General features: G+C 46.4%; 1 protein-coding gene and 1 long non-coding RNA gene across 4 annotated transcripts in view; one reads left to right on the top strand and one right to left on the bottom strand.

Moving 5' to 3' along the window:
• Tgif2 (TGFB induced factor homeobox 2) overlaps positions 1-16,559 on the top strand; it is a 17,856-nt gene extending 1,297 nt beyond the window's left edge. The window contains exons 1-3 of one of the 3 annotated variants that reach the window (XM_010640010.3): positions 13-196; positions 3,412-3,637; positions 13,938-16,559. In XM_010640010.3, the coding sequence (XP_010638312.1) occupies positions 3,446-3,637; positions 13,938-14,459 (714 nt within the window). In that variant the 5' untranslated portion in view covers positions 13-196; positions 3,412-3,445 and the 3' untranslated portion in view covers positions 14,460-16,559. Of the gene's footprint in view, positions 1-12; positions 197-327; positions 1,732-3,411; positions 3,638-13,937 lie in introns of those variants that run through there. The other 2 variants (XM_010640008.3, XM_010640009.2) reach the window with 2 other exon arrangements.
• On the bottom strand, positions 11,619-23,759 carry LOC104873367. The gene is made up of 5 exons (XR_004518440.1): positions 23,702-23,759; positions 20,223-20,315; positions 20,018-20,112; positions 13,737-13,985; positions 11,619-12,703 (listed from the first exon to the last, which is right to left on the bottom strand). It is a non-coding gene; the product is annotated as an uncharacterized LOC104873367 (long non-coding RNA).
• Between the last annotated feature and the right edge of the window lie 1,760 nt (positions 23,760-25,519).

Below are 25,519 nucleotides of genomic sequence, written 5' to 3'. Positions count from 1 at the left end.
TCTGGGCGCAGAACTGGGGGGGCGGTGCGGAGGTGGGAGCCCAGCCCCCTCCTCTCCCCTCCCCCTCCGGGCCGAGTTTGGAGCACAAAGCCGAGCGCGCACGCTCCTCCGGCCCCGCGCCCCGAAGAGTCAGCCTGCGCGGAGCGGCCGGGGAAGGGGGTGGGACCCAAACTTTTTCCTGCCCTAGGACAGACACGTGAGTTTTCTTTCTTCCAGAGCCTTCGCTCCCCTGGGATTGCGGGCCCGCGAGGGATCCGTTGTGCGCTTTCTGAAGCGGGGTGGGGGGCCTGGGGTGCGGGTGTCCCGAGCGCCGGCCAACCCCCAGCCGCCCGGGGAGCCATGTGCTCTGCTCTGTCTGGGCCGTGGGGGAGGCTGCGCGCTTTGTGTGAACTGCTGGGAATGCGAGCTCCAGTGCGCGGCCCGGGGGAGCGCCAGCCGAGCTGGGGCAGTTGTCAGAAAGTTCCTGCGGGAGTGGCTGCAGGTGGCGTCGTGGGAGTGTGTAGGAGGGTGCATGGGCGTAGTGTTGAAGAGCGCTGCCACGGAACTAGTGGCTGGTGTGATGACGTCCAGCCCTTCCCCTTTGGGGGAGATCGTGGGTGGGCAGGTCAGTTGGAGTTCGTGGGTGGGCTGATGCAGGAGTTGGCCTGGTTGTGTGTATCACTGCTATTGATGGGCGTGGGGTTGTAAGGCGATTCTGTCTGTGGCCCTGAAAATCATGGGGTTTGCAGGGCTTGTGGAGTGGTTCGGGCCAGCTATCTGTGCACTGTTAAAATTGCTTGGTGTGTTGGCATGCGAGCATGGGGTATATGTGTGGGAAACCTGCCCGAGTGCTGTCTGGTCTGGGGTGCAGGACACCGAGGTGGAAAGATTTTTGCACACTAAGGGTCCACCCCAGAGCCCACCCCAGGAACCCTGCAGACTGGCTTCTGGCTGGCGGCCAGGGTGGAATTTGTGCAGATAACCTTGAGTAAACTTTTCACAGCCTGCCAGCCTGCATCGCTCAGCCCAGATCCCAGCTGCTTTGGTTGATCCAAATGTCTGACCTCCGAATTCAGCCTGCTGGTGGTGGTGCTCTCTGAGGAGTGGCACCTCTAAGTAGTGCCTGTCTCGCCTCCAGGTGGCCTGGCTGAGGGTAGACCCTTCCCTCGAAAGCCTGGCCTAGCCGGCACAGAGATCTGGGCCCAGGCCCAAGTCCAGGAAACAAAACCTGGGAGATGCCAGAGTCTGTTGGCTTGGCCTGCTGGGGAGCTGTTAAAAGGCTGAGAAGGGAGGAGCCTGAATTCTGGCATCTGGTTGGCCTAGAATTTTTGTTTTTAAAATGTAAATTTCTTTGCCTGTGTGAACAAGAACTTTAGGAGAGGAGCACTGAGTTGGCATATCTAGGGGGGAAAAGTTCCTTCACTTGACAAGTGAAGGAGGGTGGGCTTCACGCCCAGAGAAAGGAGGACTTACCCAGGGTCACACAAACAAGTGGAGGGTAGGCAGGGACCAGAGCCCAGCCTTGCTCACTCTTCTGAATTTTGAGAGGTTAAGTCTGGGATCACGCTGTCAAAGAGAAGGTCTAAGAAACTTACTGGCAACTTAGTGAGGAATGACTCACTGTTCTTTCCTGCAGGGTACACGGTGCTCAGCAAATATTACATGGGTTGCAGCAGGCCATGGTGATTAGAGTTTCCAGACTCCTCTGGGGCCTCAGACACCTGGGAGGCAGGATAATGTAGAGTCCAAAAGGTGTGTGAGGGGAGGCAAGTTACCTGAATCCAAATCCTACTTTGATAATTTATCCTGGAGGTGGAATCTTTTTAAATAACTGTGCTGTGGTTTAACTAACACTGTAAAACTTGCCCATTTAAAGTATACTATCAGGGGCCAGGGATTTAGCTTAGTGGTTCGGACACCTGTCTTGCAAGTGCAAGGTCTGGAGTTCGATCCCTGGTACCAAAAATAAATAAATAAAGTATACATATCAGTGATTTTTAGTATGTTTACAACTATAGTCAATTTTAGGGTTTTGTGTGTGTGATACTGGGCTTGAACTCAGGGCCTTGCTATGTCTCTATCACCCCTGACTATAGTCCAATTTTTGTTTCTGTTTTTTGAGACATTTTCACTATGTAGTATAGGATGGCCTTCGACTACTGTCTTCCTGTCTTAAGCATCCTCAGTGCTGGGAATACAGGCCTGTGCTACCACACCTGGCCTTTGCTTCTTTTTCTTTTTTGTACCGGAGATTGAATTCGGGTCCTTGCACTTGAGAAGCAGACGGTGGAACCACTGAGCTAAATCCCCAGCCCTTTTTACTTTTTATTTTGAAGTGGGATCTCTTTGAATTGTTCCGGCTGGTATCAGACTGGTGAATATCCTGCCTCACTTTTTATAGCCTCAGAAAACAAACCCCATATACTTCTTTCTTTCCCAGCCCTTATTAACTTCTGGTTTGCCTTGTGTATATAGGGTCACTTCTGGATTTCCCGTTATAAGTGGAAATGTATATATGTGGTCTTCCCCCCCATACTAGGATCAAACTCAGAACCTTGTGCTTACGAGGCAGATAATATAATAATGTGGTCTTGCCTGATGTGGTGGCACATGCCTGTGATCCTAGCACTCAGAAAGATTGTTTTGAGTTCCAGCCCAGCCTTGGCTTACAGTGAGTGCAAGGTCAGCCTGGGCTGCACAGCAAAACTCTTGTCTGCGAAAAACAAACAAAAAAAATGTAGTCATTTGTGACTAGTCTCTCTTAGCATAATTTCAAGTTCTATCCATGTTGTAGTAGAATCAGGGTTCAACTCTTTATAGCTAAATAATAGGCCATTGTATAGATAGATTACATTTTCCTTTTTTAACTGCTGATGATACTTCGACCATTTGGCCATTACAAATAATGCTGAGCGTTTATGTTCTAAGTCTTATGTGCACCCAGGTTATATTTCTCTGGAGTAGATAGCTGGCAGTGAAGTTGCTGGGTTGCTTGGTAACTTCATGTTAACCATAATAGTACCTTTGGCGGCTTTCTTAATCTCTGTTTTCTCATCAATAAAATAAGAATAATTACTCCCTTATAAGGATTTACAAGAATTAAATGAGGCGATAGATGTGAAGCATCTGTACATAGTAAAGAACGTGGAAATAGCAGGCCTTAACCAGTGGTAGCTGAAATTACTTATAGTCCTGTTCCTAGTTATGAATGACCTGCTGCTGTCTATTTCAGTAGTCATCCACCCATGCCATGAAATGGTGACATCATGGGCTTTTCCCTTCTAGCTTGCTCAAAGTATGGTATAGCCCAAGGCTTTGAACTGCAACTCCTCCATTTCTGGTGCCCCAGGCTGTAGTACTGTTTGGAGAAAAGGAACTAGGTGAGAGGCAGTGCATCATAACGACATGCACTCCCCTGTGTCCTTGTCCCAGGCTCACTGGAGGTCCAGCCTCACCCGTAGGCACCATGTCTGACAGCGATCTAGGTGAGGATGAAGGTCTTCTGTCCCTGGCGGGCAAGAGGAAGCGCAGGGGGAACCTGCCCAAGGAGTCAGTGAAGATCCTCCGGGACTGGCTGTACTTGCACCGCTACAATGCCTACCCCTCGGAGCAGGAGAAACTGAGCCTTTCTGGACAGACCAACCTCTCTGTGCTGCAGGTAAGTGGAGGACCTGGGCTCTAGTTCTGTCCCAGCCCTGTCACTGTCTCAATGGTGTGGTCTTGGGGCAGTCACCTCCCTCTTCTGGGCCCTAATTTCTTCTTGGATCGGGTAAGAACATTCACTTTTCTGCCTTGAGACACAACAAAGTGAGGTCGTTGCAGGTAGACTTCAGACAGTAGAAAATTCTAAAGAGGGCTTCATAGTGAGTTCGAGGCTACCCTGAACTACATAGTGAGATCCTGTCTCAACCAGAACAACAAATAAAAGAGCAGAAGTCAGAGGTCACAACTAGAAGTTTGACTAGCTTAACCTAGCTCCCTCATACTGTGAACCCGGTCTTGTGCTACTCATCTATAAAATGAAAGTTAGATTCCTCTTCTGCCTGAGGGAACTGTTGTGAAGAATAGATTCAGAACTGGAAAGCGATTTGTAAACCACATATATGGTATCAGCCAGGCACAGTGGCACACGCCAGTAATCCTAACTACAGGAGGATAGCAGTTTAGAGGCCATTCTGGGCAACTTAACCAGATGAGATGCTGTGTGAAAATAAAAAGGAATGAGGAAGAAGCCTAGTGGTAGAGTGTTCTTGGGTTCCATCTGCAGCACCACGGAACAAAAGTGTCAGGGAGCAAAGGAGCACCTCATTTGAATTTGAATTATCCCTGGTGTTGACTTGCAGGTGTCTTTGTTTTCATGGTGCTAAGGCAGGGTACCCTGGACTGCCTTTGCTTTGTGTCCACTTTGGCTGACACCTCCTTGGGAGAGGAGGCCTCGCACTGGGGGCTCACCCCCTCACCCCCATGGATCTCACTACTCCCTGAATGCACCACCCCAGCCTTTCCCCTAAGCCTCCCTCCTCCCTCTGCACCTGTGTCCTGTAATGGCCCATTGGTTCAGCCTGTGGCACTCTCACCCTCCTTCCTTTACCCTTTTAATCCTTTACGTCCTACTTCCCTGCGTGCCAACTCCCTGCCCTCTCCCATGAAAAGACATGTAAATGTTCAGCTTTGGGACTCTAACTGGCTTTACTCACTGGGCAGTGGTTAATCGAGTCTGTGAGAAAGAGTCTCGGGTTACAGATCCTGACTCAGATTCCATCCTCTCCCTAAGAGAAAGTCTGGACCTTAGCCAGGACACTGCTGTCTCTCATTCTACTTCCTCATCTGAAAATAGGGAGATTGTTGTAGCACTTTCCTAGGGTGTAGGAAGGAGGGAATGAGAATTCAGAGCTCACTCTGAGGTGTCTGCCACACAGTGGGTGCTTCTGCTGTTGTTCCCACCCTCATCTGTGCTGAGTTCAGGGGTCTTGGACCAAGCCCTGTTGTGCCAAGCAGCTGGAAGCTTTCAGAGTTAACCTCCTGAGCACCCTCCCTGTGCCCAGCTAACTGCCTTAGGACACCCTGAGGGAGTATCTCCTCAGGGATGGGGATAAAAGGCAGACCTGGTCACCGATATTTGCAAAAGTGAGCAAAAGTGAGCGCTGCTGGGACAAAAGAGGTCATGGATTCATGGCAGGGCAGGATCTAGGTAAACCTCCCAGAGGAGGTAGCCTGAAACTTACAGATTGTCAAACTGCATATGCCTGCAGCCTGAGAGCCAGCATTGCAGAGACAGTTCTTTGCTATTCTCTTGCCTCCGCCTTTTTAACTTCAGTTCATCTTGGTTTTTGTTTGTTTATTGAGGCAGGGTCTCACTGTATAGCCCAGGCTGGCCTCTTCAAACTCACAGTGATCCTCCTCTTTGGTCTCCCAAGTGCTGAGATTACAGGCGAGAACCACCACAGCCTGGGCTTTTTTTTTTTTTAAGACAGAGTCTCACTTTGTAGTTCAGGCTGGCCTTGAATTCACTATGCAGTCCAAGCTGACCTCAGACTCATGGCGATGTTCTTGTGCCAGCATCCTGAGTGCTAGGTATGTGCCACCATGCCCAGCATAGTCTGAACAATTAGACTCAGTGTAAAGGTGCTGGGTTCAATTTCCTGTACTACCCCCCAAAAAAGATGTTAACTTCATTGTATTACTCAAAGAGATGTACATATATAAAATAGGGTTAAAAAATTATCTGGGGGGGGCCCAGGGGATGCCCCTGCTTTGCAAATGCAAGGTCCCAAGTTCAATTCCAAGTCCCCAAAAAAATGCATATTTTTTTGGTATCGGGGTATCGAACTTGGGACCTTGCACTTTTGAGGCAACTGGTGAAACCACTGAGCTAAATCCCCAGCCCCAATTTTTGTTTTTATATACAACTATAAAATGGAACAATTTCCCAAAGTGGGTAGGTGTAAAATAATGGAAATCTACTTTATATATTAAATGGCAGATGGTGTTTTGCTGCCTATGCTGGGGTAGAGTAGGACAAAGGCAGTGACTCTAGGGGTGGAATGGAACACAGAGCACCCTCATAGAGGGTAGTGGAGCCTTAAGGGTGACAGATCCACTTGTAGAAATCTTAAATCTAGGGAAGGGTCCCACTGGTGGCCACTGTGTCTCCCACATCAGCCCCAACCTTGTACCTCTCGGAGTCTCAGGCACCCAAGATTGCCTGACTCAGATAACATAATCCCTCCAACTGGCTTCCCTTTCTGGGTGGTTCCCTCCATAGTGCCTTCTTAGCTTGTTTGGGATCACTGTCTCTGTACGTATTTCCCTTAAATCTTTCTTGTGTTTCTCAAACTGTTGTATATTGATCACTTGTCACTCTGTGACTTCCAGCCCTTTTAGTGGCTCCTGCCAACCTAATCATAATGTCAGTCGTTCTGCATCTTAGCCTCATCCCAGACCCCCACCCCCCACATTCCTGCTGCACACACTGATGGCTGCCCTTGGCTGCTTTCCTCCCACCTCTAACCAGGGCACTCTGGATTCCTGGGGGAGCTATATCTTCCCACAGCACCTGGACTGGGTCTGAGCATGAGGCAGGGCTTGGGGTATGTGGGGGTGTACTTGACTGTGTGTTTTTTGTTGCTGTTGTAGTAGGAGGTTTAGACCTAGGGTCTGCACTAAGCTGCATCCCAGCTTTTTTTTTTTTTGGAGAGGGACTAGGTTGCTCAGGCTGGACTTGAAGTCACTGTCTTCCTGCCTCAACCCCTAAAGAGGCTGGTATTACAGGCACCATCACACCCAGCTACAGGTTGCTTTTAGATGGCACTGAATTCTGGAAGTGTGAAGGGCAGAGTTCTAGTTTTATTGCTATAACCTCGATGTTGGCTCACTGCTTGGTATCTGGTGGGTAATGCTCAGTAATTAAATGGCTGAAATGACAAAGAAGGACGATAGTGTTGGAATTGTCCGAAGTAAGGAACTGTAGAGGCTCCTTGGTCAAGAAAAATTGACTTAAGTTCCTTGCTGCATTTTCTTTTCCTGTATTTATTTTTTAAAGTTTTGTTTGTTATTAAAGACATTTTCAAATATCCAGAGAGGTAAGAGAATACTACGTTGAATCCTCAATACCACTGGCTTCTTCAGGTATCCACGCCTTGCCAGGCCTGTTTTAGTTTTCCCTAGGGGCATCCTTTTTGATTGTCTCTTTTAACAGGCCAGGAGCTATCTCATTAGCAAGTCAATGAGTCATTTAACCAACTGGTTTGCTGGTACTTGCCCAGAAAGAGGCAGTTGGGAGGGTTAGACGGGAAAAAAAGTGTCTCGTGAAGGATTTTCACAGGTTCCTGTGACACCCTCTAGGCCCAGTTTATCGGTTGGATTCCATCTGTGGTTTCCAGTGTACAGGGCTGCCTGGGAGGGTTCTGGGCCACATCTCTGCCCTCCACACTCACTGGGACTGCTTGCCTGCCTATGCTGTGTGCTGGAACAGTGGACCCTCTCTGAAAGCAGCTTTGCCTGAGCCCTCATCAGAGCAGGAGCAGCAGGCCCTGTGGTTAGGGCCAAGAGTGAGAAGCCCTGGTGCAGAGGCCGAAATGTGGCTGTGTGTGAGGGTGGCCTAGCCCACAGGGCAGCAGTACCTATCTTTCTGTCCCAGCTCTCCAGCTCTTCTTTCTCACCTCAAAGCTAGCTGCCTTCTGAGACCTCCCACAAGCAGACCAGCTCCCCACCTCAAGGCCTTTTGTCTCTGTGTATACTTTTTGAGCTTATGCGTAAGATTTTTTGCTTAAATAGAAGGCTTGGCACACAAGGACATGTTACATCAGTGGAGTAAACCATTGATTCCTAACCCTGGACATGAGAACCCTCTGGATGGCTTATTTAAAAATCACAAGTTCCAGGGCAGGGCATGACAGCGCATGTCCATAGCATGTCTGTGATCCCAGCACTTGGGAAGCTGAGGAAAGAGGATGGCTGTGAGTTCAAGGCCAGCCTGTGCTACACAGTAAGTCTAAGACAAGCCTGGGAAGCTGAGGAAAGAGGATGGCTGTGAGTTCAAGGCCAGCCTGTGCTACACAGTAAGTCTAAGACAAGCCTGAACTACGTAGCAATATCCTGTCTCAAAAAACTAAAACAAAAACAAAACACCTAGGTGTGGGTGCTGAGATGTAGCATGATGCTGTGGTGTTTGGGAAAGACCTGTCCCTGCCTTCTGCCCCTTTTTGCTCTTTCCCAGCTTAGAAGACAGAATGAAAGCACTTGTCTGCCTCCTCCGATTATATCACCCCCATAACCTAGGTCCGCTTCTTGGTGCCCCTCCCAAGCCCACCCCCACATTTGCCAATGACTAATTTTTGTTGTTGTTTTGTTTTTTGTTTGTTTGTTTGTTTTGGTACCAGGGATCAAACTTGGGGCCTTATACTTGTGAGGCAGGTGGCAGAACCACTGAGCTAACTAAATATCTGGCCTTGCCAATGATTTTAAAAAGCCCTGACAGGGCAGCAGCCTTTCACATGAGCCTGTCTGATGGCAGAAAGAGGCTTGTGGTGTACCCAGCCTGTGTGTTGCCACACGAATCATAAAATGGAATTCACCGCAGCACACTTCTACCAACTCTGAGGACCTTGAGTGGGGGCAAGTCACATGCTCTTTTCTAACTTACACACGGGTTAGGTAGCTGCCGGAGCCCTATGCACTGATGCACTTGGGCCTCCTGCCTTGCCCAGCCCCTCGGCAGGGATCCTATGAGATGAGAACATCAGACAGGCTGTGGGCTGCTTAGTTTTTTGTGGACCAGGATGAGCAGTTGGGGGAATGTGAAGGGAGTGTTTTCTGTTCTCTGAATAGTCAGCTCCCAGACCCTTTCCCTGAGACTTCCCCCCAGCCACATTTGGTTCAGCATTGCCTGATGCGGGTCACTGTGACCCTGTGGTTTCCCTGCATGTGCCGGGGAGGTAGAGAGATGCGGTGTCCTCCTGTGTAGTTCCAGTAGCTGAGGGAGGGAAGATGGAAGATGCTGCCTGGAGCCAGGAGAAAGGGCCTCACTTAGGCTAACTTCTTAGCTGGCAGTGGTGGAAGCATGGAACCAGCTGTCTGGTCAAAGTGCAACCTCTGCACGTGTGAAACTGAGAAGTTACTGAACCTGTCTGATAGGGCCTCTGTTTCTCCAAGGGAGATTATCATAGAACCCACTTCATACCTGTTGAAGATTAATATGTGTAATAGAATAGTACTTGATGTTTTGTGTTATAGTGTTGCACTCGGGAGAAGAATGATTATGCATTTATCCTGTTTGGTAGAAGAGTGAAGTTTTGAGGCCTCTGCAGCCAAGAGACAGGGTTTCAATCCCAGCTCTGCACTCAGAGGCCATGTGATTTTGGTCAAGTTCTTTCACGTCACTGAGCTCCAGTTCCCTGTGCAGTACTCTGGGGACACTGCTCATTTCCTCAAGGGCTTGTATGCAGATTAAGCATAATCCAAGTGAGATGGCTGGCATGATGATACCTGATACCCAAAATGTTTCCTTCCTTCCTCCCACCCAGCTGTTCAGCCCTACTTCTATTTAGGGCTCCCCTGCTGCTCCTGTCCAAGTCAGCTCAGTCAGTGTCTAGTGATGCAGGTTACATGCCCTGTTGCACTGCGGGGAGCATGGGGTAAAGAGAGATCCGCAAGCTAGACAGTCAAGGTCCACCCAGGGTGGAATAGAGAAGGGCCACAGAAACGTCTGCTCTGCCTTGAGGCTTTCCAGCCTGGTGGGCCTGTTGCTGTCTTTGGAACATCTGAGGAATGGCTGCACTAGCAGGCACCAGCTCCTGTCACAGGCGGCTATGCCTTTGCCTGGTCTGACGGCAGAGTTGATGGGAAGGTGGTACCCAAGGGCTTCCGCAGATGTGGATCAAGAAAGAAGCCTGCTAATATCCGGGGACAGAAACTAGGACAAGAGCCTTGGGCCTTTAATGCACTCCATAGACATTAAAGGAATGCTAGACATGGCAGCAGCCCACACACTTCCATCTCCTGGAACACAGGGTGAAGGGAGAGGATGGGGCTCCTATTTTTTCTTTCCACTGTAGCAGTGTGTATTTCTTACAAGTCCTTAAAATATATGCTGATAAGCCAAAGAGAAGAAAAACCAGGAGAAGGACCTGAAGTGTCAAGTTTTGGTGAAGTCACTTAGCAATTTGCTAGTATTCCAGGCTAGTGCAGTCAACTCTGTTTGGGTTTGTGTTTTAATACCGGGGATTGAACTTGGGTCCTTGTGCTTGCTTGGCAGGCGGCAGAACCACTGAGCTAAATCCCTGGCCTGAACTCTGTAGTTTTGGGCTTTTTCATCATTGAGTTTATTGGTACATGTTAGGTATACAGTACAGTTACATTCATTATTGATTGGGATGTTGTACCTCTACATGACAGGTCTTGGTTCTCATTTTTCCCCTTGTCCCTGCCCTCCCTTCACCCCCTCCTTCCCTCCCCATTTACAAACTTTATTTCCATTTTTTCATTTTCTCATATTTTTTTCTCTTCCCTTATTACCTTCCCCCTACCGTTGCCACTTTCTGTACACCTTTAGCCCTTTTCTTCCTATTTCACATTGTCAGTTACCTCATTAGGATCTCATGTACTATTATAGTTCTTCACACCAGAGAAACTATTCAGTATTTACACGCGTGACTTATTTATTTCACTTAGGAGTATATCCTCAACATGCATCCATTTTCCTATGAATGAATCTAATCTCATTCTTTATGGCTGAGTAGTATTCCATTTTATAGAAAAATTACATCTTCTTTATCCAGTTTCCAACTGCTGGGCAAATGGGCTGTTTCCAAGTTTTAGCTATTACAAACTGTGCCGCTATAAACATGGGTACGCATATATCACTGTGATATGATTCTTTTAATTCTTTTGGAAAGATACCCAGCAGAGGGATGGCTGGGTCAAATAGAACCTCTAGTTCCAGCTCTTTGAGGTATCTCCATATTGATTTCCATAGTGGTTGCACCAGTCTGCACTCCTACCAACAGTGGAGAAGGGTTCCTTTCTCCCCACCACCCCACCAACATTTGTTATTGTGTGATTTCTTGATAGCAGCCATTTGTGGGGTGAGGTAGAATATCAGTGTTGTTTTTATCTGCATCTCTCAAATGACCAGTGATGTGGAACATTTTTTCACATATTTACTTGCTGCTTTTACTTCTTTGTTTGAGAAATGTATGTTCATTTCAGATGCCCATTTTTGAATTTTTATATTTGGGGGTGCTGATTGTTTTGAATTCTTTATAAATTCTAGATAAGAGCCCTTTGTCTGAGGAGCAGCTGGTAAAAATTTTTTCCCACATTGTAGGTTGTCTTTTAGTTCTGTTGATGGTTTCTTTTGACTCTGTATTTTAAATGACCCCTTTCCTGCCTCAGGACCTTGACATTTGCTGGTCTTTCTTTCTAAAACATTCTTTCTATTGGCTGGTTCTTCCTTACCCTTCAGGTATGACCCCTATTGAGGAAAGGAGATAGATAGATAGATAGATAGATAGATAGATAGATAGATAGATAGATAGATATTATATATATATATATTATTATAATATATACATATATTATAATATATAATAGTGTATATATATCACATATACATGCATACACACACACATATACACACACGCACACACGCACTGTTCTTTTGTTCTTGTTTCCTTACTGGCACTTAATGATGGCTACTCACCTACTAGTTTATTGGCACGTGATTAGATGGACTGGTGTTAAAAGACATCCCCAGCCAACACAGTGGCACGAGCCTATATCAGCTACTCCAGAGGCTGAATTAGAAGTACTGCAAGTCTGAGACCAACCAGGGCAACTTAGCACCTTGTCTCAAAAGGGGTGGAAGGTATCATTCAGTCGTACAGTGCTTGCCTAGCACGTATGAGGCCCTGCATTCAGTTCCTAGTACTGGAAAGAAAAAAGGAGAAAGAGACTGACAACCAGTAACGAGGATGAAGTGAGGAGCTATTAAGAGTCCAGGAGGGCTGGGTTCAATACTCGGTACCACACGCACAGAAAGCCCAGACAAATACGGAGTAGGGTGTTAGATGTGTCCCCCAAGCCACAAGCACCTTGAACCTTGCAGCCAACCAGTGGGACATTTCAAGTCTCATAGTCTCGATAACTCTTAGAAATAGTAAGTTTTGTTTCTGTCAGCCCGTAGTTGCCTTTGGTGCTCTTTCTCTGCACTGCAGCAAGATTGTGCTTTCCAGCCTTTTGGGGAGTGAATTACTTTGAGCGTTATGCCCTCTTCACCTTTTCACAGCCAGCTGGGCAGCAGGTTCTTTGATTTCATGAAATACTTGTCCTTTTCTTGCCACATCCCATAACACAATCTGCACTGCCAGCCTGACTTCTTGCTTCCAGTCTGTAGTCCACATAGCCTGTGCTTAAAATCCTCCTAATGCACCGGTTATGATGGTGCACACCTGTAATCCCAGCTCCTTGGAAGGCTGAGGCACGTGGATCACAACTTAGAGAACAGCCTGGGCAACTTAGTGAGTCCTTTTCTCCAAGTAAAAAGTAAAGGCTGTGGGGGATATAGCTCAGTGGTGCTGCCGCCTGCCTTGTAAGCACAAAGGAATTCAAACCCCAGTAATGAAAAAAAAAGTAAAGGCTGGGATTTAGCTGGGCACTAGAAAGCTCTTAGGTTCCACCTCCAGTGCCATAAACAAAACAAAACCCTCCTATGGCTCCCAAGTGCCTGTAAAGAACCAAATTCTTAGTGTAAGAGGTCATCCCTAGTTACTGTGCCGCTCCCCAACCATGCGCAGGGGTCTCCCTTCGAAGTTTCTTTGGTATTGTGCTAGGACTCACCATTCCTCCCTGCTTGCCTTCCCCCTCAAGAACTTTGACCTTCAGATCTCAACTAAACCACTTTCTCAGAGAATACTTCTGGAGTCCACAGGGGAGGCTAAAACCATTGTCTTCAAAAGCCATTGTAGCTTCCTTTATTGGCCTTAACATAGTAGTGATTTTATATTTGTTTGTGACTTGTTTTTCTTTTTCTCAGGGTCTTCACAATGAGTTACATCTGTAACCAACCACTTCCTTCCTTCTTTCCTTCCTTCCTTTCTTTCTTTCTTTCTTTCTTTTTGGTATCAGGTATCAAACGCTAGCCCTTGCACTTGCAAGGCAGGCAGCAGAACCACTGAGCTAAATTCCCAGCCCTTCCAGGCTAGCCTAGAACTCATAGTAATCCTCCTGCCTCAGCCTCCTGAGTGCTGGGATGAGAAACATGCACCACCATGGCCACCTATAAAGAGCTCACCAAGTGTCCATTCCACATGCCTATAGTCCTAGCACTCAGGAAACTAAAATGGGAGGATTATAAATTCAAGGCCACCCTGAGCTACTGTTTGGGTCTGGTTTGTTTCGGGGTTTTTTGTTGTTGTTGTTGTTGTTGTTGTTATTTTCTTAAATTAAGACATAGGGCCGGGGATTTATAGCTCAGTGGTTCCACCACCTGCCTTGAAAGCATCCAAGTTTGATCCCTGGTACAAAAAAAAAAAAAATTAAGACACCTACTTGTCTAGACTGGATGCAAATTTGGGATCTTCCTGACTCAGCTTCCCAGAGCTACACTGACATGCCTAGCCCTTTTTATCCCATCCCGCCCCCATTCTAGGGATTGAACCTAGGAAGCACTAAACTATATTCTCAGCCCGTTTAATTTTTTCTTTGAAAATAAGGTCTCTAAGTTAGCCAGGCTGGCTTCAAACTTTGAATCTTCTTACCTCAGTATCTCTGGTAGCTGGCACATACCACCATACCTGGCTCAGTTTGACTTTTTACATAACTGTCCTCTCCACCACGAATCTCGGTGAAGGGTGGGACCTTGTCTGTGTTGTTTGCTGCTGTGTTCTGGAGCCCGGAAAACAGTACTTCATAGCTGTGTTGGATGGAGTGAACTGATCCATCTCTTGTACTCATTTCAGATATGTAACTGGTTCATCAACGCCCGGCGGCGGCTCCTCCCCGACATGCTGCGGAAGGATGGCAAAGACCCTAATCAGTTCACCATTTCCCGCCGTGGGGGGAAAGCCTCAGATGTAGCCCTGCCCCGTGGTAACAGCCCCTCCGTGCTGGCCGTGTCTGTACCAGCCCCCACCAATGTGCTCTCCTTGTCTGTGTGCTCTGTGCCGCTCCACCCAGGCCAGGGGGAAAAGCCAGCAGCTCCCTTCCCAGAAGGGGAGCTAGAGCCCCCTAAGCCCCTGGTCACCCCCGGTGGTACACTAACCCTACTGACCAGGGCTGAGGCTGGGAGCCCCACAGGTGGACTTTTCAACACACCGCCACCCACACCCCCAGAGCAGGACAAGGAGGACTTCAGCAGCTTCCAGCTGCTGGTGGAGGTGGCGCTGCAGAGGGCTGCTGAGATGGAGCTTCAGAAGCAGCAGGACCCGGCACCCCCATTACTGCACACTCCCATCCCTTTAGTCTCTGAGAACCCCAAGTAGGCATTTGCCAATAGGGGTGCTCAAGGCTAGAGCCAGCTATCCTGGGTTCCCAGTTTGCTTCCTTCCTACAGAGGGTTTTCTATGGATCACTGCCAAGCATCAGGATCATCTCCTCTGTCCAGAGGTCTTTTAGCAGGAAGATGCCCGCCAGCATCACTGCACTATAATGGCGACCTCTCCTATGCTGACTCTGCCATTTCTCCAGGCCTCCTCTCAGTGATGAGACCAAGGGATTGGAGACCTGGCATGGTGCTGCTGCTTCTCCAGAGAACCCCAGCCTACTTTCCTGGGCTGGGCTCAGGAAACCTGCCAAGTTCAGACCTCTCTGGGTCCAAGCTGCCGCTGAGCTGTGCCTCTTTCTGTCAAGCCTGGTGTGGACATTCCAAGTTCATAAACGTGGACAAAAGAGGAAACCAGCAGACGTAACAGGACCGACTCCAGTTGAATGTTTAGGTGTTTAATTTTTTCCTTTTTGCTGTGGTTTGCATTAATAGCAGTAGTTATCCCAGGTGTGGGGCACGAGAGCATTGCATGATAGACTGATAAAACAGAATTATCCACCACTGAAACTGAGGATTGTTGCATAAGGAAGGAGTATTTGTTATTGTGGGGACCAGCTGAATTTCTGCAATAGCACAAAATTCTAAATGGTGGTTTGGTGTTGGTTGAACCACCGTCACCCCCTGCCACCTCGGGGGGAAAAGAAAAGGCAGGGGAAAAACACACGGGCACTGGCTTTTTTGCATTAGGCACTGAAGGGGGATAAAGCCACAGCCAAGAGAGCCTAATCTGACAAAACCTAGATTTTGAGCAGAGAATGAGAAAATCAAAAGTGTTTGTTTTTATTTTTGTTTTTACTGTATTTTGGGGGGACATGGGATGTAAACTAGACTAAGACAGTGGGGGGTTTTTTCTTTCGTTTTAATGTTTCCCCTTCTTGGTTCTTCAAGGCTTTGTCTACAGCCTAAGTCCTGAATCATTTTAGGAACTTGGCTAGAACATCCATTCTAGCCTCCCCAATTTGGAGAGAAGTGAGCCATCTGCTGGTCAGGAAGCCCTTGTAGCCACTCCAATAGGCAGCTTTTCCCACAACCAAGGCAGGAAGGTATTCCTGGAGAAAGCAGGGAGTAGTCCCTACAGCTGGGGCTGAAAATGGGTTAAAAGCTTTTGATACTGTAGCTTTTGAGTTCGTTTCACCTTTCCGTAAGTTGGAGTTGCCAGGGGCCTGCCTGAATTTCCCAGTGAGACACATCATAGCTGGTCTTCATCTCCCCCTTTCCCTTTTTATTTTGCTGTTTCATTGCTGATAGTGTTCAACAGCAGTATACCCCATCTTTATATATTCTAAGAAACACTAATCTTAGATTTTTATTAGCCAGCATATTTTCGTTCTTAATATAATGTTGTTACTGGGCCAAAAACTATGCCAGGAGCCCCGATATGTAGTTTCTTGAAATTGCCAGGATGGGCACAAGGGGAAGGGATTCCTGGGTGTCGACTGACTTGGGTGGGCCTAGCCAGAAGAAAGGCAGAACACATCTTCTGTCTTTTTAGAAAGAACCCTGGCAGGTTCCCTTACCTCTCTTAAGTGGCTTGGTCCATCCCCTTGCTTGTGAGTGTGGGAATAGATTTCTTTTTAGGAAGGGAATTCTGCTCCCTGGGTGGGCAAGATTCCTGAGCCTTCTGTTCCACCTCCTCCAGCCCCTTCTTCCTGTGCCCGAGGGTGTCAGGGATCCTCATATCGTGAGGCTTAGCTAGTAAAGGATAAACATGGCAGCTTCAGAGCTAGTTGCAACTGCATGCCCAGCCTGTCCAACCTGCGCAAGCCCAGGTCCATTGTGACTAATGCAGGGTGCTCTGTAACGGGACTTGGAGGATACTGGGCTGAATGGGATTTTCCCTTCCCACAGAGTGCTGAGCAGGGGAGGTGATGAGGGGTGAGGGAGCCATGCTGCTGAATTGTTTGGCATTCCCCCCTTACGTAAAATGGGGTGTTCTGGCAGTGGGGCACTTTCTGCTTGGAGTTGGTTATACACCTGGAGAAGCAGTTGTCCCATTCAGTTATTTGAGCAAACAACTACTGTAAATAACTTGTTTTGTCTTTTGTCAAATAAAGTTGTTTTGTTTTTATTTTTAAAGTAGAAAAAAGTGCTTGACTATCCCCTGGCCCTGGAGAGTTTTTATTCTGCCTTACCTCTTTCACTCCAGTAGCCATCTGTGAGTTTTGTGCATTGTCTCCCTATTTTCTTCCCCTAATCCCATTCCATATCCCATTTGTCACTGTAAGGGACATACGCAGCCCATGCTGGGCCAGTCCTTCCTGAGGTCAGTAGTTACCTTTGGGGTTGCTAAGTGATAAGCGCGTGAACGTGAGGACTGGCACCTTTTTCTTCCTGTCATTGAGAAAAATGTAACTACAGCATGAAACCAGCACAGAGATAAGCCGATAAAAGACTACCCGTCCAGTAATTTCTGAAGCCAGTCCCACCTGCACTTCCCTGTTGTGTGAGCCCTAAATTCCCCTTTGCCTAAAATAGCTGTGTAAGTGCACATCAAAATAACAATACACTAATTGCAGCCCAAAGTAGAAAAACAGGGTTCTGAAGCCTGGTGTGTTACAGTACTGTAGAAGGCTGAAGCAAGAGAATCTCGAGTTTGAGCTTAGTCTGAGCAATTTAGCAAGACGGTCTCCAAAAAGCTCTGGGGATATAGCTCAGTATGAAGGTCCTGAGTAGTCCCACTGCTGGAGAGAAAAAAAGCCCTGGGTCTGCACCCTTTAGAATTTTATGCACACACAAAAATGAGATGTTCTTTTTCCCTAGGTAAAGAAACTCGGTGGGGATTTAAGTTGCCTACAGGCATACTTAGTATAAGTTCAGAGCAAGGAAGAAAAAAGTAGAGCTAGTATACTACTTGAAGTTTGTCTTGCTTCAAGGTCACTCATGTCTGCCCAAAATCTGAACCTACTGGCATCGAGCTACATAAAGTGGTATGGACTAAGCACAAGTTTGTTTCTCCTTGTACGTGCTAGCCAGGTAACCTACCACTGAGTTACATCTCTGGCCCAGAGGAAGCTTCTCATACAACCAAACTTCCTGATTTCTCTCCAGTACACCTGAAAGAGGGAGGGCTGTGTGTCCTCTTCCATAGTCACGTTCCTTTAGGGATTTAGAGAGTGAAGTTCCCCAGAAGAAAAAGAGCCTCAACTTTACCCATTTATCAAAAGTCCTGATTTTCTGACTTCTCTATCAATATCCTCCAAAGCAGATACTTGGCTCTAGGGCTTTCTTTTCTATTTTTTGGTACCAGGGATTGAATATGGGACCTTCTGCTTCCGAGGCAGGCAGCAGAACCACTGCCTTGCCTTTTTTGAGACAGGGTCTCCCTATGTAGTCTAGACTGCTCTCAAACTCAACCACAATACTCCTGCCTCAGCCTCTCAAGTGCTGCAATCACAGGTGTGCACCACCACACCTGGTTTGGCTTCAGGGTTGGAAAGAATGAGTAAGTGCTGGAAAGGCTTCCTTTAAAAATAAATCAGGGCTAGGGCCGGGTATTTAGCTCAGTGGTTCCACCACCTGCCTTGCAAGCGCAAGGACCTGAGTTCGATCCCTGGTACCAATAAATAATAAATAAATAAATTGGGGCTGGGGATTTAGCTCAGTGGCTCCAGTGTGAGACAGGCAACCAAGTTTGATCCCTGTCACCCCAAAAAATAAAAATAAGTTAAACTTGGGCCAGGTGTGCTGGCACATGCCTACAATTGCAGAACTCTGGGAAGCTGAGGCAGATTGCAAACTTGAGTCCCTCCAAGGCAATCTGGGGAGACTTAGTAAAGATAAAAAGGACTGGGGTTCAGTTCCATAAGAAGGTCAATCCCCAGTATTGGGAAAAAAAAATTTTTTTAAAGTAAGTTAAATTTCATTTGCATCTGGAAAATGAATATTAATATTCCCCTAGAAAGGAGAAGTAGATGATTCTACTATTTAAGAAAAGATGCTTGGTCTGGGGATTTAACTCAGTGGTTCCACTGCCTGCCCTGCAAGCGCAGGGGCCCAAGTTTGATCCCCAGTACAAAAAAAAAAAAAAAAAAAAGATGCTTCCTACAAGTACTTTTCAAAGAACTGAAACCAAAATTGTTGTACACCAATTTTTCAAATGGATGGGCCCTGAGGTGAATGAGCATTCTAGATAATGAAAGTTGACAGGGATAAAAGTGAGTAGCACCCTCCTCTGAAGATGGGAACAAGACTGAAGGTTAAATTTAAATGTCACTGGATTGAGACTTCAGGAAGGTGATTGGATTGTGGAGGTGCCATCCTGGTCAGGGGACTCACTGATCTTCATAGCTGGAAATGCTGTTAGGAGGGCCCAGGTGTGTCACGGCGGGGGGCACCTTTGGAGGTTACATCTCTCACTGGTGCACTTTCCCTGCATTTGGCTGCTAGGAGATGAAAACTTTCCTCCAGCAGGCCCTCTGGCATGCCATTTCTGTCTTGGAGCCAGCCAACTATGGACTAAGACCTCTGAAACTGAGAGCAAAAATAACCTTCCTTTAAATTAAGGATATTTTATCACAGCAAGGGGGAGGCTGACAAATACAGTGACCCACCTTTCTTGTAACAGCCTCATTTAGGAAATACCTGTTAAAGACTCTGTGTGTGTTGCTAGAGGAAGACCCCAGGGACTCATACATGGTAGGCAAGCAAAGAAACACTGAGCAATATGTCATCCCTCAACATTTCCAAGCTACCAGATGAGAGGAAGAAGAGTCCTCTTTGAACCACTGACTTTGCTCTCAGCAGTCTATGGTGACTTGGAGGTCAAAGATAGCCTTCCTGAAATTTTCACTTGAGTAACTTTTATGCCTGGATTCCACATGCATAGAGTCAACCAACCATGGAAAATCACAAGGGGGTTGTGCTAACCATGTACACTTCCCTTGTCATTATTCCCTAAACAATTCAGTATAACAACTATATAGCATTTATGTTGTTTTAGGTATTATCAGTAATCTAGAAATGATTTTAAATATACAGGAGGAGATGCATAGGTTACATGCAAATACTATACTTCTACATAAGGAACCTTGAGTGCCCTCAGATTCTGGTATCAAGCTCTGAAATGGGATCCCCCACGGACTCCAACAGAAAACATCTATATTCACTATAGAAAAACAAAGGTTAAAAGAGAGGAATTTAGCATGACTAAGAACCCAGCTAGCATTTCCAGGAAAATAAATGTATGCAAAACTTTTTTTGTGGGGGCGGAGACAGAGTCTCACTATGTAGTTGAGACTGACCTGGAACTCACTGTGTAGCCCAGGCTGGTCTAGAACTCACAGCGATCCTACTGTCTCAGCCTCCCGAGTGCTGGGATTACAGGCATGTGCCACCACGCCTGGCTCGTGTAAAACATTTCTTAAGAAACTGGCACTTAGGGCTTATAAAATGCTGTAACGTTTACTATAGACAGAAAAACAGAAAATGTCCAGGATATAAAGTCAGACCTCTTGCTTCCCAACAGTGCTCATTCTGTGCCTGGTTGTTCCTCCTCACCTGCCTGTGATCCATCAGTGTCAGAGGCCACAGTCTTACCCTTCAGAGAGTGTCTTCCCATTACAAGCAGCTGGCAGTGACTCCAAGACATTCAGCTAGGAGAAAAGAACGCATCCTTAAAGCTAAGCCTATGTGATCAACCCGTGCTAAAAGACAAATGTGTCCTACTTCCAATTCTTATCTCCCACTTCTAAATCTGACTCACCAAGTTCTTTTCCATTTTAGACCACCCAAGATGTTCGTTTTAACCAGATGAACTGGGATTGGCCAGTTTCCCACTTCCCAAGATAAGGAAAGCCTTGGGTGAAAGCAGAAAAAACAAGTCTGAGTTCATGAATACCTTCTAGGCAAGGCCCTCACCCTGGCTGCCAGCATGGCTTTGTCTGCTCCTAGAAAGCTTAGAGGAGAAATACAGATCAGGTTTCACATGCCTATTTAACCTCTAATTTGCTGTGTTGACCTTGGGCTGCAGTGCAGGATCTAAGAACCATTCCAACTATAACTTTGTTATCTCCCACACTCCCATAAAAAAAACTTAATGAACCTCAGAGTCAACAAGGCCAGATTTTCAATATAATACAAATAGCACATATAAAGAATCAGTGTTCTTTTCCCCCATAGAAACTTCAGGGGAAACTCAGGAAACTTCCTGAGATTCCTTTCAACATATTCATGTAGTTACTACCTAAAGATACTACAAAAAAACCTTGTCAGAATAAAAAGATTCAGCAAAATTGCAGGATACAACAGTATCAACATGGGGCCAGGGATTTAGCTCAGTGGCACCGCACCTGCCCTACAAGCACAAGGTCCTGAGTTCAATCCCCAGTACCAAAACAAAAAACAAAAAAACCCAAAAACATCAGCATGCAAAAATCAGTTGTATTTCTATATACAAACTGATCAAAAAATTAAGAAAACAATTTCATTTACAACAGTATCAGAAGGAAAAAAAATAGGTCAAGTCTGGAGGCACATGCCTATAATCCCAAAACACTGAGAGGCTGAGGCAAGAGGATCACAAATTCAAACCCAGCCTGGACAACTTAGTGATTTAAGAGAATCATGTCTCAAATTTATAATGCCATGTCTCAAAAATAAAACAAAAATAAAAAAGGATTCTGAACATAGCTCAGTACAGAGGTTCCGGGCTTAATCCCCAGTACCACACAAAAAGAGATCCTCAAGGATCATGGTAGCACATGCCTGCGACCTGAGCATTTGAGAGGCTGAAGCAGGAGGATTGCTGTTAGTTTGAAGCTAACATAAGCTACATAGTGAGTTCAAAGACAGCCTAGACTACATAGCAAGACCCTATCTAAAAAGATAAAAATTTAAAAAGAACAAAGTTGGAGGTTGAGGGAAGGCTTCCTGGTCTCAAAACTCACTACAAAGCTACAGTAATCAAAACAGTGAGCCACTGGTGGGAAAAAAAACATAATTCCAGGAGCCAGGCGTGGTGGTGCACGCCTGTAATCCCAGCACTTGGGAGGCTGAGGCAGGAGGATTGCTGGGAGTTTGCGACCAGCCTGGGCTACATAGTGAATTCCAGGTCAGACTCAACTACATAGTGAGACCCTGTCTCAAAAACCCCCCCAAAAAAAACAAAACAAAAAAAAAACCCAAAAAGCCAAACAAACAAAAAAACCACAATTCAACAGAACAGAGGGTCCCAAAATAAATTCTCACAAATTATTGGGATGTTAATGGCATAAATTATTTTCAATAAGCTCAGTATGAAGCCCCTGAGTTCAATTCTCAGTACTGGAAAATCAAAATTTTATTACGTATATTTCATTATGATTAAAAAAATATTTTTGCCAAGCTTGTTAGCACATGCCTGGGCCCTAATTTCAGCCCTCAGGATGATAAGGCAGCCTGGGCCACATGAAACTGTCTCAAAAAAAAAAAAAAAAAAAAGAATACATAAATATTTAAAAGGGCTGGGGTTTTAGCTTAGTGGCACTGCACCTGCCTGGCAAGCTCAAGGTCCTGAGTTCCATCCCTTGTACCAAAAATAAATAAATAAATATTTTTAAATATTTTTAATAATAAAAATTTTTGTTTGTTTTTTGTGGTACCAGGCATCAAAGCGAATTGCCCTAGCAAGAATTTTTAAAAGAACTTTTGCCAAGCATAGTAGTACACATTTATAATGCCAGCTACTTGACAGGCTGAGGCAGGAGGATCACAAGGCCAGCCTTAGCAACATAGACCCTGTTTCAAAATTCAAACATTCCCAGGGCTGGGGATTTAGCTCAGTGGCCCTACCATACCTACCTTGAAAGTATAGGTCCCAAGTTCGATCCCTGGTACCACCAAAAAAAAAAAAAAGCCTGCTGGGGACATAGCTCAGCACTTACTAGTTTCAATCCCCTACACCACAAAGCAAAAGACTTTTTTGTGATACTGGGGATGGAACTCAAGGTATCCTACATGCTAGGCAAGTGCTCTATCACTGAACTACATCCACAGCCCCTAAAAGAACTCATTTTTAATACAATCTTTCCATCTTTTGTGCTCCTAGAAACTCTCAATGACTTTAACAGCATTTTTTTTTTTTTGGTACCGGGGATTGAACTCAGGTCCTTGCACTTGCTCAGCAGGCCACCATTTAACAGCCTTCTTAACCCCCCCCCTTTAAAAAATTTTTTGGGGAGGTGGTATTTTTTTCCCCATACCAGTGATCAAACTCAGGACCTTATGCTCACAAGGCACGTACAGCTCCACTTAGCTAAATCCCCAGCACCCCGCCTTTTTTCCAAGTGCTAAGGATTGAACTCAAGGTCTTGTGCATGCTGGGCAGTGCTGTAGTCTACCACACAACTACACCCCCAGTCCTTTATTTTTTGTTTTTTTGAGAAAGGGTCTCACTATATAGTTCAGGTTGGCCTTGAACTCATGATGTAGCCCCAGCCGGCCTCAAACTCATGGCAAACTTCCTGTTTTAGCTTCCCAAATGGTGGGACCATTGTGCACCACTACGCCTGGCCTCAGTCCTTTATTATTGTTTTTTGACAGTGCTGGGGATTGAACCCAGGGCCTCACACATATTAAATATGCCCTCACCATTGAGTTGTGTACCAGCCCGAGAGTAATCCTTCTTAGATGCAAACTTGATTATTCTATCTACTCAAATCTTTTCCTTAGCTTTTTCTGGTTTTTTGGCAGGGGGTTTTGGTACTGGGGATCCAACTCAGGACCTTGTGCTTATGAGGCAGGCAGAGTACCACTGAGCCTAATCCTTGGCCCAACTCTTGGGATAAATAACGTTCTTCAGACTGGGGATTTAGCTCAGTGATTCCGGTGCCTGCCTTGCAAGTGCAAGAACCCAAGTTGAATCCCCAGGACCAAAACCAGCAACGTTCTTTAGGATGATTCTTCCCATTCCACTCTTGGCTGCGTTACTGTTACCTCACACTTCTTGCATGCACCATCTCCTTCACTTCCCATTTCCTCTTCTTACTTTCTCATTTGTTTGTTTATGATAGGGTCTCACTATTTAGCTCAGGCTTGCCTCGAACTCAAACTCACTCATGTGATCCTCCTCTCTCAGCCTCCTGAGTGCTGGGTTTATTGGCTTGCACAACCATGCCCAGCTTATTTTGTTTTAGTTGTTCTTCCCTAATCCACCCAGATCAGATTCCTCATTACACATCCAGACTCGGCAGATTGAAAATTTACCATTTGGTCACAGGTCAAGCATTCTTTTTTTCTTCTTTTTAGCCAGGGTCTTGCTATGTAGCTCAGGCTGACCTTGAACTCATGGCACTCCTCCTGCCTCAGCCTCCTGAGGGGATTACAGGTGTGTGCCACAGGTTAAGCATTTTTCCAATATTGTATGACATGATCATTTTGTTCCAGAACTACATGCCACACAGAGTGTATAAAAGATTTGTACCAATAATATTTCCCAAACTAGAGTAAGTTGGTTAAGCTTTACTGTTATATATGGAGAGAAACTGGTTCAGGAAATTTGCAAGGCTGAAAAAAACAAGATGATTGTGAAAATTAGCATTAAAAGTTTGCACCCATTATCAAACATTTAGCCCTTCCACCTGTTCCAGACATCGAAGTCTGCTATGGTGTGTGTTATCTTTGAGGTCCGACTCCACTCAATTTCTTGAAACAAGATTTTAGGGGTGGGAATAGCATGAAAAACACCAGGTATTGTATCCTGCAAACTACCTAGGAGATTCTGTTGCTCACCTAAAGTGAAGAAATACTAGTGAATGTTGACAAACATGAAAAGGAGGTTCTGACCTGATTGATACTTGCAAGGCAGGCAGCGGAACCACTGAACTAAACCCCCAGTCCTGAATGACTCTTTTAAGACTTAAAGCTTACAAGTTAAGAGTACAGATTTTAGTCAGGTAGACCAAGGTACTAGTGGAGTGATTCTGGGCAAGTTACTGTCCACAGAAGTGATGTGCCTTGGTATCTCAATTTACCATGCAGCTCCATGCATGGCACCACCTGGAGGGCTTAATATAACACTGACAAGAAAGGTGTCACAGGCCTGTAATCCCAGGAGAGGCTGAGGCAGGAGATTCTCGACCAGTTCGAGGCCAGCCTGTAGTGAGACCTTGTCTTAACAACAACAACAACAACAACAACAACAAAAAACTACAAAAACACTGACAAGAGCCTTATCCCCAGAATTTCTGATGGAGTCCGAGAATTTGCAACTCTTATCAGGTTGCTGCTGGTGCCGCTGGTCCACAAATACAGAAACTTTTTGTGAACCACTGAACTACCTAGCACATATAGGGAGGATACAATAAGTCAACAGTCATAAAGTGTTTTCTCCTATTTTTCTTCTAAAGAGTCCTGAGTTGGTTCCAACTTGCCTTAGAAAATAATTTCTCCTGGGACGGGGGATTTAGTTCAGTGGTGCCGCCGACTGCCTCGCAAACGAAAGGACCGGAATTTGATCCCCGGTACCAAAACAGAAAATAATTTATCCTCTGGTGTCTCACATTTGTCAAAACAGTGCTGGACAAAAGGAGATGCTACGCTATTATAGAGAAGAGTTAAAATCTTGAATACGTCTCTACAAAATTTTGCAACTCAGGGGCAACAAAGGGCTGAATCCTGTGGGGCAGCTTAGGGTTCTGGGGAGCATGGTCTAGGCTCTACGACAACAGGCCTCAAGGCCACCGCTCCAGAGGACCGGCTGTGGCTGCCTGGGCGACGCTCACGTCCAGTCTTCACTTTCGCCTCAGCGGGAAATCCTGCACGGTCTCTTCTGCTTAGGGTTATCCATCTCACTCTTTCGCACCCCGGGTAGAAGCTCGACGTCACTTCCGCCACGCTCACGTCTCCTGCGCCGAAAAGACGGCGGCTCTTTCGTTCGGGCGGCTGCGTGGCCGCTGATTGGCTGCGTGGGCACGTCGGCGGCAAGACGTGCGGCCCGGCGCTGCTCCTCTCAGCAGCGCCTGCTTGGGTGAGCCGAGCCGGACAGCCAGCAGAGCGAGTGCAGCTTCGGTGTGCTGATCCTGT

The sequence above is a fragment of the Fukomys damarensis genome, unplaced genomic scaffold (assembly GCF_012274545.1).
Source record: "Fukomys damarensis isolate Sample0158 unplaced genomic scaffold, DMR_v1.0_HiC HiC_scaffold_22, whole genome shotgun sequence".
NCBI classification, from domain to species: domain Eukaryota; kingdom Metazoa; phylum Chordata; class Mammalia; order Rodentia; family Bathyergidae; genus Fukomys; species Fukomys damarensis.
Note: the sequence above shows the minus strand (reverse complement) of the source record. Positions and strands in the feature narration are given on the sequence as shown.